This window comes from Diuraphis noxia, unplaced genomic scaffold, assembly GCF_037042655.1.
Source record: "Diuraphis noxia isolate RWA-SAM2 unplaced genomic scaffold, SU_Dnox_SAM2 contig0001, whole genome shotgun sequence".
Lineage (NCBI taxonomy): Eukaryota > Metazoa > Arthropoda > Insecta > Hemiptera > Aphididae > Diuraphis > Diuraphis noxia.
In genome coordinates, this window is record NW_028301711.1 from 59,037,788 (window position 1) to 59,056,609 (window position 18,822).

At 25.5% G+C, this 18,822-nt stretch overlaps 1 protein-coding gene across 1 annotated transcript; it reads right to left on the bottom strand.

Moving 5' to 3' along the window:
* Window positions 1-5,466: 5,466 nt before the first annotated feature.
* LOC149061028 (gamma-interferon-inducible lysosomal thiol reductase-like protein) lies at window positions 5,467-11,573 on the bottom strand. Its single transcript, XM_089216865.1, has 5 exons — window positions 11,312-11,573; window positions 7,214-7,345; window positions 6,744-6,908; window positions 5,877-6,023; window positions 5,467-5,802 (listed from the first exon to the last, which is right to left on the bottom strand). Exons 1-5 carry the CDS (start codon window positions 11,399-11,401, stop codon window positions 5,668-5,670), a joined length of 669 nt encoding a protein of 222 aa, XP_089072991.1. The 5' UTR covers window positions 11,402-11,573; the 3' UTR covers window positions 5,467-5,667.
* Window positions 11,574-18,822: the final 7,249 nt, after the last annotated feature.

Genomic DNA, 18,822 nt, shown 5'->3' on the forward strand with positions numbered 1-18,822 from the left:
GTAAATATTTTTCTTTTGAGCTCAGTCCATAGACAAGTATACCAAGTAGCTTTTTTAACATTGATAACAGCGCCCCCAGTGTTCGATGTCAGATTTATAAAGGCGGCGGCGGCGGCCAGTTCATAATACATTCCAGCTTTTTATTGAATTTATCAATTGAAATTCTTTATTTTCTTTACCAATTTATTATTATTGATTGTAAAGCGATAGGAAAACAATAGAAATAAAAATAAATAAAATAAATTTATTAATTTAAAACATTTAATCATAATAACAATGAATATTATAAAAAATGAATAATAAATAACTTGAAAAAACAAAAATAATACTGAACAATTTAAATATTATTTAACACTAAATTTAATAGCAATAAAAAAGGTAATGATAAATTGAATGATATACATTTTAAATTCATAAGAATCAATACAGATTTTACAGTTAATTGCGCTGTTCTTTTATTGAACAGCATAATATAAATAATAAATACTATAAAAATAAATAATAAATTAATTGAAACAACAATTATAAAAATGAGAATACTTAAAAAATTTAAATATTATTTGACATTTATAATTTATGACATTAGAGACTCGAGAAAAAGGTCTAGGTTCTTTTGTATGCTACAAAATGAATTATTGTATGCTTAATAAAAAAGAATGAATAAGATAGAAATATTTTGTATTTATTGTATTTTTTTATTTTAGGTAATATGAATGCTATACTATAGGCCAGGAATGGCAAATAAGTGGCACGCGTGCCAAGGTTGGCACGCACGAGATTTTCGATGGCACACGAAAAACTTTCATTTGTCCATATTATATATTTATATATTTTTAAGTAAAATACAATAAATTGCAAATATTAAAAATATATATTTCACAACGACGTATTATTGTTATCTATTCTTTATTATTATAAAATATAATTTAATCAAATCAAATAATATAAATCATTAATTATGCCGATTTATTTGATGTGCAAGATTTTGATGATAACTATCTTAATTGGATGGAATTAGAAAATTTAGAAATGCAGTTAATCGATTTGTAAACTAATCCAATTTGGATAAATAAATTTGTGAATATGCGAGAGCGTATCGAAGAATTGGAACGTCATCGAATAGGTACATATAACGAAGAAACAAATTGTGGTGTTGACAACATAATATTAGAAGTATGGAATAATATTCCCGATAATTTTTATTCCATCAAAAAATTGGCAATTTCATTGTTAGCAATTTTCTCTTCAACTTATGTTTGCGAAAGTCTCTTTTCGGTATTAAATTATACACTTTCAAAGGCTAGGAACAGATTAACAGAGGAAGATTCGGCAGCTTGTATTGCCTTGCAATCAACATCATATGAACCAGACATAAAAAAGCTTTGAACCAATGTGAGGCAAAAGGTTTCTAACAAACAATAATAATAATTTTTTTACATTATTTCCATTTTTACAAAATTGTCTACATTATTATAAAATTTATAATCATTAATTTTTCGTTTGTATTTTTCAGTGTTAATAAAAATAATCATGGCACGGCTGAAATTTTTTTTTAATTATTTAAATTAATTAATTTAAATTGGCTCGTTGAAAAAATCCTATCTGCCATCCATGGTGTACAGCATAACTAGTCGAAATAATGCTTCGATTTCAAACTTTGGGGGTGGTTTCCGATGTAAAAGTGAATATCCTTGGTGCATTATAGAGGTCAAAAGTAAACATTTTCCAACAGTTTTCAAAAAAATCGAGAAAAAAAAAATGACAGAAAACCGGGAAATTTTACTCAAAACCAGTTCCTTTTCGACTAAATGGATTTTTTTTATATAGTTGTAATTCAAAAACTAATCACTATGAATACTTTTGAAATTTTCACCAAATGTTTTTGTTAGTGATATCTATATACAGTTTAATTTTCGAAAATTTTCGACTTTTCTTGAGTTATTTATAGACCACTGAGATTTTCAGTTTTTTTTAAAATTTTTTTTTTGAAGTGTCGGTTAAAAAATGTTGGACGACCAAAAAAACTTGAAAATTTAATACAAGGTTCCTTATGAGTTGTTCTTATTGTAGCTAAAAAAAATTAAAAAACTTAAGTCACAATTTTTTTAAATAAGCGTTTATAGTTCAAAATTTTACGAAATCTGTCGAAAACGCGAAAATTTGCAAGTAATTTTGAAGTTGAAAAATCATAAAATTTGTTGTGTTTATAACTAAGAATTAAAAATACAACACTAAGTTTTCCATAAGTTTTCCTTCAAATAGCTATAGATAAAACTCGAAGCTTCATTATAGGAAAAATTAAGTGCGTTTGAATTTTAAATTTTTACGAAATAGCGTAACGATAACGATTTATCCTCAAACGATTTTAAATAATTGTTATTATTCAAAAAGTAAAAGTTGTAGACATGAAAATTTTACCAGTTATTTAGATTGGCATTTTCTTTACATGATTTAATTTTCAAAATATTTTGACTTTTTTTGAGATATATTTTATAGACGACTGAAATTTTCAATTTTTCAGAAATTTTTTTTTTTGAAGTGTCGATAAAAATCTTTTGGCCCTATTAAAATACTTGACAATTTAATACAGAGTTTATCATAAGTTAGTTTTATAGTGATTAAAAAATTATAAGAATACATAGGCACAATTTTTTTTTTTATAAGCGTTTATAGTTCAAATTTTTACGAAATCTGTCGAAAATGCGATAATTTGCAAATAATTTTGAAGTTGAAAAATCATAAAATTTTTTGCGTTTATAACTAAGGATTAAAAATACAACACTAAGTTTTCCATAAGTTTTCCTTCAAGTAGCTATAGAGAAAACTCGAAGCTTCATTATAGGAAAAATTAAGTGCGTTTGAATTTTAAATTTTTACGAAATAGCGTAACGATAACGATTTATCCTAAAACGATTTTAAATATTTGTTATTATTCAAAAAGTATAATTCGTAGATACTTTAAAATTTTATTTTATATTTATTTTTATAATATTAAGCTTTGAACCAATGTGAGGCAAAATGTTTCTAACAAACAATAATAATATTTTTTTTACATTATTTCCATTTTTACAAAATTGTCTACATTATTATAAAATTTATAATCATTAATTTTTCGTTTGTATTTTTCAGTGTTAATAAAAATAATCATGGCACGGCTGAAATTTTTTTTTAATTATGTCATAAATTGGCTCGTTGAAAAAATCCTATCTGCCATCCATGCTATAGGCTCATGTGTATAAATTCCAAAGTAAATTAGGTGTTAGAAAACAACTAATTATCAATATTAATTGAATATTTTAGATTCTAAACGGAGTGATGAATGTATTGATTTCACAATTATGTATTTTTTAATTTTATTTTTTTTTTGTGTGTGTCATCACGTTTTGGAGTAGTAAAAGTTCTTCAATCTTAAAAATCAAGGGTGTTTCGGGTGGCAAAGGGACCCAAAATGTATCTATAATATAGTTTTAGTCAATATTGAATCTAAGTTTTAACATTTTGTATAATAATAAATAATAATAATAGTGTATTAAATAATACTAATAATAATACTCATTACATTAAAATATTTATGTTTGATTCATAATTTATTTTAAGCATATTTTGCAGAATGTAAAAGAAATTTAATCTGGGGGGTCCAGACCCAATTAAACCTTAAAATATATATGGTATTTATTGATGGAATAGGGTCTAATATATTGTTCTAAATAAAATATATAATATGCAGTGGCGCTCCCAGCTGGATTTTTTGTATTGGTATAATATTTTGGGAGAGGGATACCTATACAAATTAATTGCAAATAAATAAATGAAAAAATATGTTAATATCTGTTATTTGGCACTAAAAAAAAAGGCCATGGGAGGGGATTTATCCCTCATATCCCCCCTCTACGATAACGCCGATGTATATATGTATATATTTATATATTGTGCCTTAAAAGTTTGTTTTACAGTTTAAGACCATCTGCAGTGAGTATTTTATTATAAATATATAGGCGCATATAGGTAACCTATTTTATTTAAAATGGATAAAAATTCATCTGTATAACAGACATATTAGTGATGCTGAATTACATCATATAATAAGCTACCTTTATATACATATCTCTTTATATATGAACCTAATATAATAGGTAATTGAATGCAGTATAATATATATTATATATACCATATAAATGGTATAGATGTAGACACTAGACAGGTACACCGAATATGCACAGTTCATTTTTAACTTTGTGCACCATACAGGAGCCGTTAATTAAAGACGATCGGACCAATTATGCACTGTCTAATATAAACGGTCAGACCAACTGTGCACAGTCTACTATAGACAGTTGCACCATTAATGCACCGTATAATATGGACCAATGGACGGTTTATAACCAGACCTTCGCACCTACATTGAACACAGTTCAACTAATGTTAAAAACCCGTATTTAAACTTCTCATAGGTCGGTGTAGAGACTAGTATTTGAACAGTGCAGTGAACGTAATAATATTATGTTTGAACCATAAGTACACCAAGATTGTTACCCGGGATAGTTCAAATTATATAATGAATTAAATTTTTTTTCAATATAGTGGTCTATACAAATTATATGTGTATGTCATTTTACCAAAACACACAGGTACAATAACGTTATTCATATTTTTTTTTTAAATGTTAACTTAATTTTATTAATATAAATTTATTATTTGACCACAGAAATATATGCATAATATTATTATAAATTTTCAGGTATTAACTAATAATACTTTTTATACATGCCATATAAGGCAATAATATTTTTATAAAGTGTCTGACATGAATACATGATATTTAAAAATCAATTGATCTTACAATTCTTTCGAATTTATTAACAATATTATTCTTATCTTAAATCTGTAATTTCCTGTCATATCATAAGTGTATCATACAAATTAATGGGTTAATAATAATAATTGTAATTTATAATTTATGTAATGTTATACATGAATACATGATCAATTATAGTGTCCTTACAAACCAATATAAGATAAAATGTATGATTAAAAGTATATTTATTTAAATATCTTAATATTACAATGCTTGTTTAACACTGGACTTAATATGCTAATAAACAAAAAAATAAATAGTTATTTAAGAGTATAAACTGTCAATAATTTTAATTTTAATAATGTGTTCACAATAATAAAGTTTCCACTAATGGCATATTTTTGCTTATTTCAACATAAGAAATGTTGTCTAATTTCTAAAACATTCATAAATGTAGTATATTTTATTATTATGCAACATTTTTGCATTCCACAATAGCTTATACATCTAAATTGTGAAAAAAAAAAATGTAAAAAATTCAAGTAATCATTATAGGATTTATTTCAGATTTCTTGGAAAAAGGTAAAAAGTTAATATTGTAATAATTAAATATAATTTAAAAATAAAAAAAATATATTCATTAGATATTTATTTGTTGGATCTACATTGATTATATGCATACTCGGTTCTGTAATATATATAAATATATATATATATTTATAACTATTGTAGAATACCAATTACCAAAACTACTTATTATTAAATCAAAATCCAAAGCAATTATTATTTATTTTTATATATTATTATTAGTACCTATTAGTACTTGTTAGGTATTATTAATACCTGCTACTTGCATAGTGCTTAGGTTTTTTTTAACAAACTTGATTCACTCTCAAAGTATTATTTATGGTATTGCATACATTTGTGAATCCGTGATCTATTAATTTCTGACAAAGGATTGCCTCAAAGTCCTCTTGTGCAAGTCTTTGATCCCGATCATTGTAAAACTAATGAAAAAATAATGTAAAAATAATTATTTACTGTTATAATATTTGTATGGAATTTAAAAAAGATCCATTACATCATCAAAAACATAAGAAGGTACAAAGCGTGGTCCATGTGTTTTATCTTTAGTATCTATTTCAGCTTTCAACATAAGTAAATAGCCCTTTCGGTTAGTAGCACAAGTTTGAATCTCATCTATACTGAGTCCAACATGACCAGCACACTGAAACATGTGTAAAATTAGTATAAATATATGATTAAGTAGGTAAACATTCTACTGTACAGAAGGTGTAAAGTTTATTTTTTCGTTAATTAGGTAATTTTCATAAGTATTTAAGATTTGATTTCAATGATAACCATTGCACACAAAAAACAATTATGGGCGAAGAAGGTTATCCTATTGTACTAAGTTTGTTTAATGACATTCATGATTTTTTTTTTTATAAAAAATATTGTATTTTTAGTATTATTAATATTAATTATTATCATAGTATATATTTATCGTCATATATTATTGTTAAAAACTTTGGAGTCTGGCATAATATAAAATGGTATAAAAAGTTATTTTTAATCATAAGACATATACCATCTCACGAAATAAGAGATGCCTGCCTTTTACAGTTTCATATCTAACCTTCTAAAATTATGTTTTCTAAATATTTATACCAATCAATTGTTTAATTCTATAAAGTTTATTACTATAGAGATTTTAATTCATTTTTTTTTTAATATTTGATAATTTCTAGATATATTATTTTAACACAAACCACTAACCAGGTTTTTTTACTTCTAGGATTTTGTTAAAATATGTTGAAATTAGCATTATTTATTTTATTTTACAAATTAATAGTTAGGTAGTGTGCTAATTTGTGCAATGATATACTGTAATTAGTAATTTACTATCTATGTAGTTGTATTTTTAAATTAAATAGAATATATTTACTTTTTCTTCAACATGTATTGTATTATCCACATGTTGCAGTGCACAACTCAAGTACTCCATATGAGCTGAAGAATTATAAGGAAATTGGTCAAACACACAATTATGTATTGTGTTGGCGCGACACTCAATGTGGCCGTTTGTGCAATAGAATCCAATATTTGTGCTCTAAGTTCAAAACAATATGTAAGTATTATAGATTACAAATAAGTTTTAATATTAAAAATATTATGATATCTACTACTAATTTGGAACCTGCCAGAATTGTTTATCATATTTGATTTAAATGTAACCATCAAGTATAAATTTAAAAAAAAAAAACAAGAACATTTTAACAATTTAAGCAATATAAATCTAAAAAATAACTCTATTATTTTTCATAATTTAATTTAATAATATTAAAATTTCCTGTTTCAAATGACAATTGTTTATTTTTCAGATATTATTCCTGCAATATAGTATATATTACTTACATAAGCTTTACCAAATGGAACCAAGTCCAAGAAAATATATTTTTGTATACTGCAGTAAAGTGGCTTGAGTTTTGTCAAAATAAAATGTATGCTAGCTGTAGAACGAGCACTGTAATAAATTGACACAAACAACTAAAATAAAAAAATAGAATAATAATAATTATTAAACAATACTAGCCACGGTTCAGTATTAAATATTAATAAGTCAATAGACAATAATTATAATATAATGTGATTTGTGAAATAATGATTGCAAAAAATGCATGCAAATAAATATTCCCTTATACAAATTAAATATGTCAATTTAAAATTTTATTACTAATCAAAAATGTATTCTGAATTAATACACAACTTTTTTTATAAATTTAAATTTAAATACAAAAATATACAAAACTGAGATTTATGATATAACGAATCATTAAAAATATAGGTAATTATAAGTTATAGTAAATTAATATAGAATTTTGTTTTTACTCAAAAAATAAAAATAGATTAGGAGATACAAACACTGCAGTCTATCCAGTACCTATGATCCGTGGCATATTTTACACTAAACTAACGAATAAAGATTTTATAATGTGTCTTTATTATGTTCTATCGGCAACATCACTCTATCGCGATTATCGGGCGTAAACATAATTAATACACGTAGTTACATTTTATTACAGAAGAAATAAATAAAAAATAAGGATAAGTAAATGATATAAACTACATTTTCATATTTTCTCGTTTACGTTAGATAATAGGAGTAAACCACTATAGGAAATCGGTGTACAAATCGTTGGAAATCGGTGTACAAATCGTTGGAAATCATAGGAAATCATATGAAATCATGGGGAATTATTTAAATATTAAATGTTCAAAATATGCAGTACATGCCATATATTACAAGTATATATTATTTTGTGAATTATAGGTAGTCAAACACAATTTTGTTTAACAATATTTACATAACTGGGAGGAAATTTTTGGTTCATGATAATTATTTTAAGAACTGTAACATACTGTAACTTAATATTAACAATTATAGTTATGATTAATATTTTCTATTTAATATATTCTTTATCCAACCACAATAAATTATACTTCCTATAAACATAATTTTTTACCTTATTCATTTACTTTCATTAAATTTGGTTCATACTAAATATCTCATAAGATAAAGTAATTATGTTTAGGTACACTTATAAGCTAGGTTGCACTATATTAGAATCGATTTATGAACCAACACTTGTTTTATAATAATTTAAATGTTAGACCTATTGTTAGACATTGTTAGAATCTCATTAAAATAATAATAAAAAAAAAAATTTTCTTTTATTTCTTTGGTTAGTTGGAAACCTGTGGAGTAACATTATTGGATTCACATATACATAATTTTTGAACCTTAAAATATATTAAATTGTTATTACTAATACCATAATTTTGTTATGAAAAAAAGCAAATGAGTAATGACCAAATGACAAATGTATACTACAACATTGATAAATTGATTTGATATATTATTGTTATACATTATAATTGCAACAATGTGTTATTATTTTTAATCTATGGTGATAATAGAGTGATAATATGAAACTCCTGATAATGTATGATAAGCAAATTGAGCTATTTGAGCTATTTTTAGGTTTTCTATGGTTTTCCAATATGTACTTTTTTTAGCTAAGAACTATGCTAAGAATAAAGATAATCTCTATGATAGTATTTCATAAGATTAGACATTAAGTACTTTCTTAACTATTCAATAACCAATGTGCAGCGACAAAATTAAACAGTAGTTATCTATGTAGTTATTATACTTATGCTTTTATACATTAAAATTATTCTATATAAAAACCTGTTGAAGTAATTTCGGAGTATTGTATACAGAGTTATAAAGATATTTAGAATTGTCTTCAAAAAAATTACAGAGTTCAAAACACTGGTATGTATTTATTATTGTTGTTATTATATGTTATTATCATTATTATATTATGAAAGATTGTTTAAATCCATCTGACTTGTTTTTAATTACTTTTAATACTTCCAATAATGTTAAGTACCTCTACCAATAGCTCATAAGATTATAATAACATCAATATAAATTAATCAAACAGTTTTTAAAAATATTATTGAATTGCATACATGAGTATTTTGAGCAAAATGTATAGTTTTCTTATCTTAAAATCGTAAAACTTCAATAAAAATCATCTGGCATCACTTTATTCATTACTGGGTTGAATTAATATAAATATAGATACTTCATAGTTACTTGATTTGTAACCTATTTATAAATTATATATTTTTTAAAACATACTTATTTTAACAGTGTTGTGTCTATTATATTTAATGTCATGGTTTAATAAATAGGTATGTCAAATATTTAAATTAAATTAATTTTTAACAAAAATAAATTTAAATTGATTTAAATTTTTAGTAAAACATTTTTTTTATATAAAATAGCTTTTATTTATTTTGATTAACTTGAGAATCGTACATTCATCTTAAAATTTTTTATAGTAAGTATGATTGTATACCTATAGGATCCTAATATTACAAGTAATAGTATGATACAATCTACATGATATAATAAATAATAATATACATAGTAATAAACTTCATTTTAATTTTTTTTTTATTTTTTTATCAAAGGTAATCGACCTTTTTTCCAAGTGTTAAAAGTACACACACAAAAAAAAATATGGAAATTATGTGCTCAGATATGGTTTTAGATCCTTTAATAGAAGCAGAACAATCTATAAATCTAACATTACCTTCTTGGTTAAAAAAAATGTTGGTGATAAATGAATATAATAATTCAAAGGTTATTAGAAGTATCGATGATAAAGATATTGCTAATATCGAAGAATTTGGTCGTTCAACTTTGCCTGATATAATTGAAAGAAGTGAATATGGTGAATATTATGGTGTTTTTAAAAACAATATAACAAAGTTCAAAATTCTTGACGGTTTTAAAAAACAATTAATGTTGGTAGTAAATTATTATAAGAAAATAAATATGAATAAAGTAGAGGATGAAGTGAAAGATAAACGCAAATCTTCAGACATTAATAAAGTTAATGAAGCTAAGCGTGTAAAAAAAAATAGTTTGCCAAATTCTAAATCTACATTTTTAATACATTTTATATACATTTTTAATTTTTATCTATATTTTTATAGATTTATATTTAATCTATTAGTTCAATTTTCTTTTTTTAAAAACATGAATGTATGATTTATGTTAAACTAAAACTAAATTTCTGATTAAATTGTAGTGGTTTTTTTCAATTTAATTATTTTATCTTTTATTACATTATATTACACAAATGTTCAATAGTATTTCATACTTTTTCATAAGTATCACAAAGTAAGTGAATGGTAATATCTAAGGTAGTGACATTAGAACAAAAACATTATTTAAATATACATAGATATTTTTATGGTTGGGTGAGTACATACCATACTGCATTGAATTAAACGGTCAAATTATATATGTTACAAGTTCTTACTTTGGTTTTTACACAATTTTTGTAAAATGAAAAGTCATACAGTATTTTAACATAAATTATAAAGTATCTCAAAGATGATTATTTTTAAAGTACCATTAAAAATGTTTGAAAATCTATGGAGATCATATGACATCACAGGAAATCATAGGAAACCATTGGAAATCATAGGAAATCTTTGGAAATCATAGGAAATCTTTGGAAATCATATGAAATCCTTGGAAATCATAAGAAATCAGTGGAAATCTGCAATCTGGTGTACACAATTTTGTATAGTGGTTTACCCTCCGGTTAGTTATGAAACCAACAATGACTACTTATATGTTTATATCGAGGTTTAAGTAATATTTAAGTTATTTTTTTTAACAAAATATGCCTTTATTTAATTTTTTTTCAACTTAGTATTTATTCATAAAAATTCCTAAATATGAAAAAAATTATGCAAAATAAAATAAAATTGTATCTGATTCTATGTGATACAAAACACATGTATTACCGGTTCTGTAATTTACCCGAATAAAAGAAAAGATAGGCATCCAAGTTATAAAATATCCTGTCCCTAATAATAATTAAAGAACTGCGTATTTAAATAAATATAAATGTCGTAACTTACTTTTTTTTGCAGAGGTATTTGGTCATCCATTGTGGCGTTCATTATGCTAATACTCATTGCGCAGAATAAAATTGCAAAATAAGTCTTCATGTTTATCGTGATGATTTTTCGTTGCTCTGGCTCTTCTATAGCGTGTACAGACGTACAGTGTTTAACTGAAGTAGATGGTGTAGTCTCGATTTTATTTCACCCCTCGTTCTTTCCAGCTGTGTGTGAACAATAAAACGGGTTTTTAGTTCGACGATGCATATATATTACAAAAGCTACATTCCATAGGGGCTGTACAATAAGAGGGTGACCAAAATGGTATTGGTTAGATTGTATAAAATGTATGACCTTCAGTGTTAAAATATAATAGTATACATGCCTACCTCTCTCTTTTATTGTTAATCTACACGCAGGTATGCACGACTGTTTTTTTTCCTACCACCTGCTCTTTTTTTTTTTTTTTTGAAGGGATCATTGGAATTCTTATATTACCTACAGCAGGTACCTATAGTAAAGACGTTTATCGAAAGATTATATTTGATTTACCATAAAATCAAAATTGTCATCATTGAATATTTATGAGTAGGTACCTGCCTAATTATTCTCAATCAATATTTGATTCCAAAATGATTAGTTTACTGTAGATACTTCACCATGAAAGACGATTATCTTTTTATTCACCTAATCTGTGTAAAAAAATTTTACACCGATTAAAAATAATTATAGATACAGAAGCATTAAAATTTTCTTATTATTTGAATTCAAATTTTGTCGAAACATGACAATTTGCATACTTATTTAGTTGGTTATTAAAAATGTATAACTTTTTAGTACAATTTGAACTACTTATAAAAAAACCTTATTTTAAAACGTCAATCCTAAGTAATGTATATATATATATATATATAATATAAAAAAAGCGGGTAAGTCGTGGATGTCGCTCTGCTGTACAGTATAGGTTACTGGAATGGATGGGATTAAATTTGAATGCAATGATAGGTATCATTGTATACGAAAAACGATTCTGAACGGAGATGATTTGTCAGTCTAGGATATATTATATTTAAATTATGTCATATATTCTATTTTGAAACAAATATTTTATTTTTCAATTAAGACGCATTTTGCATAAGGCATGGTTAATCAATTAGTGTAGTAATTATGTAGTTATCATAATTCATAATACCTTATATATACGAATACCTGGTTTGGGGATAAATCGTTATCATTACGCGATTTCATAAGAATTTAAAACTCAAACGCTCAAAACATTTTTCCTATAATGACGCTTCAAATTTTCTCTATAGCTATTTGAATCAAAACTTATAGAAAACTTAGTGTTGAATTTTATAACCTTAGATACAAATACAAAAAATATTATGAATTTTGAACTACAAAATAATTCGCAAATATTCATGGTTTTGACGAATTTTTGTCAATATTTGAAATTCAAATGCTAATAAATATTTAATTTGCATTTCTGGTGGACATGTTTTTTATGATAAAGATTGAAAAACTTGTAAGGAATCTTATATTAAATTTTTAAATCTTAGTTTAAAAAAGAAATTTTTTTATTAATTTCTAGCTTAAAATTATTTGTGAATTTTTGTAATTTTTACGTATTTTGTCAAAATTCAAACTTTGAGTACTTATAAAAAAAAATTGTAACTATGAATTTATTTTATTTTTCAACTGCTACTGTAATAATATGTTAAAAGCCTTGTATTAAATTTTCAAGATTTTCTACCTAAAAAATAAATTTTTATCGATTTTAATTAAAAAAAAAACTAATAATAATTGAAAATTGCATATACCTATGCATAATGAATAGTTCAATTTAAGTCAAATTTTTTTAAAAATTTCACTGTGGATAAAACATAGGTACTTATATAAACATTCGGTGAATATTTCATGTATTAATGGTCATTCGTTATAAATTTACATAAAAAATCAAAATTGATTTTGTCGAAAACTTATTGTGCGTAAAATTCCCGTTTTTCCCCTAATTTTTAGTTTGTTTATCCCGATTATTTAGAAAAATATATAAGAATTTTTTACTTTTGACCACCAAAGTACCAACTAGATTCACTTTCTGATTTAACAAGGTACTGAAGTTAAAAGTCAAAGCATTTTTACTGCCCCAAAACGTAATGACAAACACAAAAAAAAAATTCATGGTTTTGACGATTTCTGTCAATATTTGAACTTCAAATGCTAGTATACAGTATAGTACTAATAAAAAAAAATTGTGCCTATGTATTCTTATAAGTTTTTATTCACATTAAGAATAACTTATGAGGAACTTTGTATTAAATTTTCAAGCACTTTGATAGGGCCAAAAAATTTTTATCGACACTTCAAAAAAAAATTTCTGAAAAATTGAAAATTTCAGTTGTCTATAAATATCTCAAAAAAAGTCAAAATATTTTGAAAGTTAAATCATGTAAAGAAAATGCCAATCTAAATAACTTGTGAAATTTTCAAGTATCTACGATTTATACTTATTGAATTATTACAAATATTTAAAATCGTTTGAGGATAAATCGTTATCGTTACGCTATTTCGTAAAAATTTAAAATTCAAACGCACTTAAAATTTTTCCTATAATGATTTTTCGAGTTTTCTTTATAGCTACTTGAAGGAAAACTAATAGAAAACTTAGTGTTGTATTTTTAATCCTTAGTTATAAACAAAAAAATTTTTATGATTTTTCAACTTCAAAATTACTTGCAAATTTTCGCGTTTTCGACAGATTTCGTAAAATTTTGAACTATAAACGCCTATTAAAAAAAATTGTGCCTATGTATTCTAATAATTTTTTAATCCCTATAAGAATAACTTATGAGGAACTTTGTATTAAATTTTCAAGTATTTTGATAAGGCCAAAAAAATTGTATCGACACTTCAAAAAAAATTTTCAGACAAATTGAAAATAAATATCTCGAAAAAATTCAAAATACTTTGAAAATGCCAATCTAAATAACTGATAAAATTTTCAAGTATCTACGAATTATACTTTTTGAATAATAACAAATATTTAAAATCGTTTTAGGATAAATCGTTATCGTTACGCTATTTCGTAAAAATTTAAAATTCAAACGCACTTAATTTTTCCTATAATGAAGCTTCGAGTTTTATCTATAGCTATTTGAAGGAAAACTTATGGAAAACTTAGTGTTGTATTTTTAATTCTTAGTTATAAACACAACAAATTTTATGATTTTTCAACTTCAAAATTACTTGCAAATTTTCGCGTTTTCGACAGATTTCGTAAAATTTTGAACTATAAACGCTTATTTAAAAAAATTGTGACTTAAGTTTTTTAATTTTTTTTAGCTACAATAAGAACAACTCATAAGGAACCTTGTATTAAATTTTCAAGTTTTTTTGGTCGTCCAACATTTTTTAACCGACACTTCAAAAAAAAAATTTTAAAAAAAACTGAAAATCTCAGTGGTCTATAAATAACTCAAGAAAAGTCGAAAATTTTCGAAAATTAAACTGTATATAGATATCACTAACAAAAACATTTGGTGAAAATTTCAAAAGTATTCATAGTGATTAGTTTTTGAATTACAACTATATAAAAAAAATCCATTTAGTCGAAAAGGAACTGGTTTTGCGTAAAATTTCCCGGTTTTCTGTCATTTTTTTTTTCTCGATTTTTTTGAAAACTGTTGGAAAATGTTTACTTTTGACCTCTATAATGCACCAAGGATATTCACTTTTACATCGGAAACCACCCCCAAAGTTTGAAATCGAAGCATTATTTCGACTAGTTATGCTGTACACCATGGATGGCAGATAGGATTTTTTCAACGAGCCAATTTAAATTAATTAATTTAAATAATTAAAAAAAAATTTCAGCCGTGCCATGATTATTTTTATTAACACTGAAAAATGCAAACGAAAAATTAATGATTATAAATTTTATAATAATGTAGACAATTTTGTAAAAATGGAAATAATGTAAAAAAATTATTATTATTGTTTGTTAGAAACCTTTTGCCTCACATTGGTTCAAAGCTTTTTTATGTCTGGTTCATATGATGTTGATTGCAAGGCAATACAAGCTGCCGAATCTTCCTCTGTTAATCTGTTCCTAGCCTTTGAAAGTGTATAATTTAATACCGAAAAGAGACTTTCGCAAACATAAGTTGAAGAGAAAATTGCTAACAATGAAATTGCCAATTTTTTGATGGAATAAAAATTATCGGGAATATTATTCCATACTTCTAATATTATGTTGTCAACACCACAATTTGTTTCTTCGTTATATGTACCTATTCGATGACGTTCCAATTCTTCGATACGCTCTCGCATATTCACAAATTTATTTATCCAAATTGGATTAGTTTACAAATCGATTAACTGCATTTCTAAATTTTCTAATTCCATCCAATTAAGATAGTTATCATCAAAATCTTGCACATCAAATAAATCGGCATAATTAATGATTTATATTATTTGATTTGATTAAATTATATTTTATAATAATAAAGAATAGATAACAATAATACGTCGTTGTGAAATATATATTTTTAATATTTGCAATTTATTGTATTTTACTTAAAAATATATAAATATATAATATGGACAAATGAAAGTTTTTCGTGTGCCATCGAAAATCTCGTGCGTGCCAACCTTGGCACGCGTGCCACTTATTTGCCATCCCTGCTGTACACAGACACAAAAACAAACATTAAAAAAAAAAAAAACACACATCATTGTAAAATCAATACATTCATCACTTCGTTCAGAATCTAAAATTAAATATTGTAACCAAAAAATCTAATTTTAGTTACTTTTATGTAGCTTTAAAATGTTATTTGTGGACCGTTCCACCGCAATTTTCAAATGTATTATATTCAGAAAAAATTAACTCAACCATCGCATACATATATTAGTCTATTATTAATAGTTATATAAATAAATTGAATGTAATATAGAAGGAATATGGTCGCATCTCAGCGCATTATCCGTTTTCTCCCTTCGACTAGGGTGTTTAGATATAAAAAAATACCCGCAGTGGCGTTATTTGGAATGTTGACTCCTAAAACCACACATTTTTTATTGACATTTTTAATGACTGAAAAGGTGTGCGGTTTTTGTATATCGACCTTTTTTCGGGTCAAAATCAAAAGTGTATGGTTTTTGGATGCAATTATAAGGAATTGGTTCTAGGGTGGGATATAAGTGTATACTATCGTTCTAGTGGGGGAGGGGGGCTTTTCCCACATACCCTCCTTAATAATTAAATTTCATTGATCATAATATTATATTAATTTAATATTATAAATTTTTTTTTTTAGCATTATAGACCATTTAGGCCCTTTGCTGCCAATATCAAATTCTTCCACTCTTCACTATTATATGCATGCATTAGGTTTCCATGCCAATTTGGTCTTAACTCCTGGATATCTCTTTTGACTACATCTATCCAACGCTGCTTCGGTCTGCCGCGAGGTCTTTTCCTGTTCAAGTTGTTTACAAGTACCTTCTTGACAATACTATTATCCGCTCTCCAAACGTGACCAGCCCACTCCAGTCTAGTGCCTTTTACAAATTGTACTATATTTCCTTTTCCATATAATTGTTGTATCTTATATCTATGATATGGCGTAAAGAAGAAATTCCAACCGATTGGAGAACATCAGTTATCTGTCCAATATTTAAAAAAGGTGATCCCAAATGCATAGAAAATTATAGAGGTATATCTCTCCTAGATGTTGGGTATAAGGTCATGTCTATATGTCACCTATGAAGAATACAAGATGTATCGGAGCAAATGATTGGAAACTACCAGTGTGGATTTAGGAAGGGGAAGTCAACGATAGATCACATATTCACATTACGACAAATACTAAGTAAACATTACGAATATTATAAAAACATCCATCTAGTATTTGTAGACTTCAATCAAGCATACGATAGTATAATTCGGAACAAACTATGGAAAAACCTAACAACTCTAGGTATTCCAAATAAAATAGTTAACTTAATAAAATTATGCAACAGTAATACAAAATGTGTGGTTCGGGTACAAGGAGAGCTAACAGACCCTTTTGAAGTTGGTAAAGGACTAAGACAGGGTGATGCACTATCGCCTGTATTATTTAACTTGGTGTTAGAAAGTGTATTAAGGAGAATGCCACGACGACAGATAATGGAATTAAATGAGAACCATACCCTACTAGCATATGCGGATGATATATTAATTTTAGGTGATACGAAGCAAGATACCGTAAACAGTATGTCAGATCTAATGAAAGTATGCAAACATATAGGGTTGTCTATAAACCAGGAGAAGACCAAATATATGTTTATGACAAGAGAAGCACGAGATAATGAAGATGATTCAGACTTGGAAGTCGATGGGATATCATTTCAACAAGTACATAACGTCAAATATCTCGTAGTCAACATAAATAATAGAAACTGTATGCATAATGAAATAAAACTCCGTTTAAAAGCTGGGAATGGATGTTACTTTGCTATGTCACATCTGTTTAGGTCAAAATTATTATCTAGGAAAAATAAAGAGAAGCTATATACTAAGTACCTCAGACCAGTTGTGACTTATGCATGCTGTACTTGGGCTACAACAGCAGGAGATGAGAATAAACTTAATATATTTGAAAGGAATGTGTTAAGAAAAATCTATGGTCCCGTATATAATCCTGATACCCAAGTGTGGGAGAGAAGGTCAAACGAACAAATACAATATTATAAATTAAATTAAGTAAATGATGATGGTTTTCAAAGACAATAAAACAATCAAATTAAATTAAATGTATTTTTCATAAATTATAATATCAAGTCAATTTTTATTTTAGTTTTTTCCGTAAAAATATCCAGTAAGTCATCGGGGTTCAACTTAAATTGTCGATGCATTGATAACATTGTAAGTCCATTCAAGAGTTCTTATTAAGTATTTAAGTTAGTAATAATTCATAATCATTATATGTTATTTAGAAAAATAATGATTATTACCTGACCTATTGTGTTTCTATCACTTTCTGAGATAAATTTTTACTCTTTTTAAAGTAAAAAACATACGCTCTGGTGGAGTGGTCGAGAATGACAATGTGTATAATATTTTTAAAAACAAAAATATTTTTTGATACATTTTTTCATCACACATAATGAGTGCTTGGAGACCAGATTTTGGATGCTTTTCACATTTGATTAATCTACCCTTCCGTAGTTTTAATTCAGATAATAGTTTGTCAAAACATTATACATCAAGACTATAAAATTCTACCAATTGTTTGAATGATAATTCTTCATCTTCAGTTAAGTTTGAATTAATTGAAAATAAGCATTCGAACCCTACATAAATATAATGAAGAATTAATTATTTTTAACAATATTTATATAATAATATGCAATTCTTATATATATTATGTTATACCACTAAACCTTTGAAAATATCTGAATGAGACAAAAACCTTTCTTGTAATTCAGTTATAAAATAATCAATATAAGGTAGAAACACTGTTATCATATAGTGTGTATTTACA

Excerpts from the sequence above, each read along its gene's own strand:
- LOC149061028 (XM_089216865.1), bottom strand. The coding sequence starts at position 11,401 with ATGAAGACTTATTTTGCAATTTTATTCTGCGCAATGAGTATTAGCATA. Across the intron at positions 7,346-11,311 it reads AAATACCTCTGCAAAAAAAA|TTGTTTGTGTCAATTTATTA; the intron begins GTAAGTTACGAC and ends TTTTTATTTTAG. Across the intron at positions 5,803-5,876 it reads CTTCTTATGTTTTTGATGAT|TTTTACAATGATCGGGATCA; the intron begins GTAATGGATCTT and ends TTTTTTCATTAG.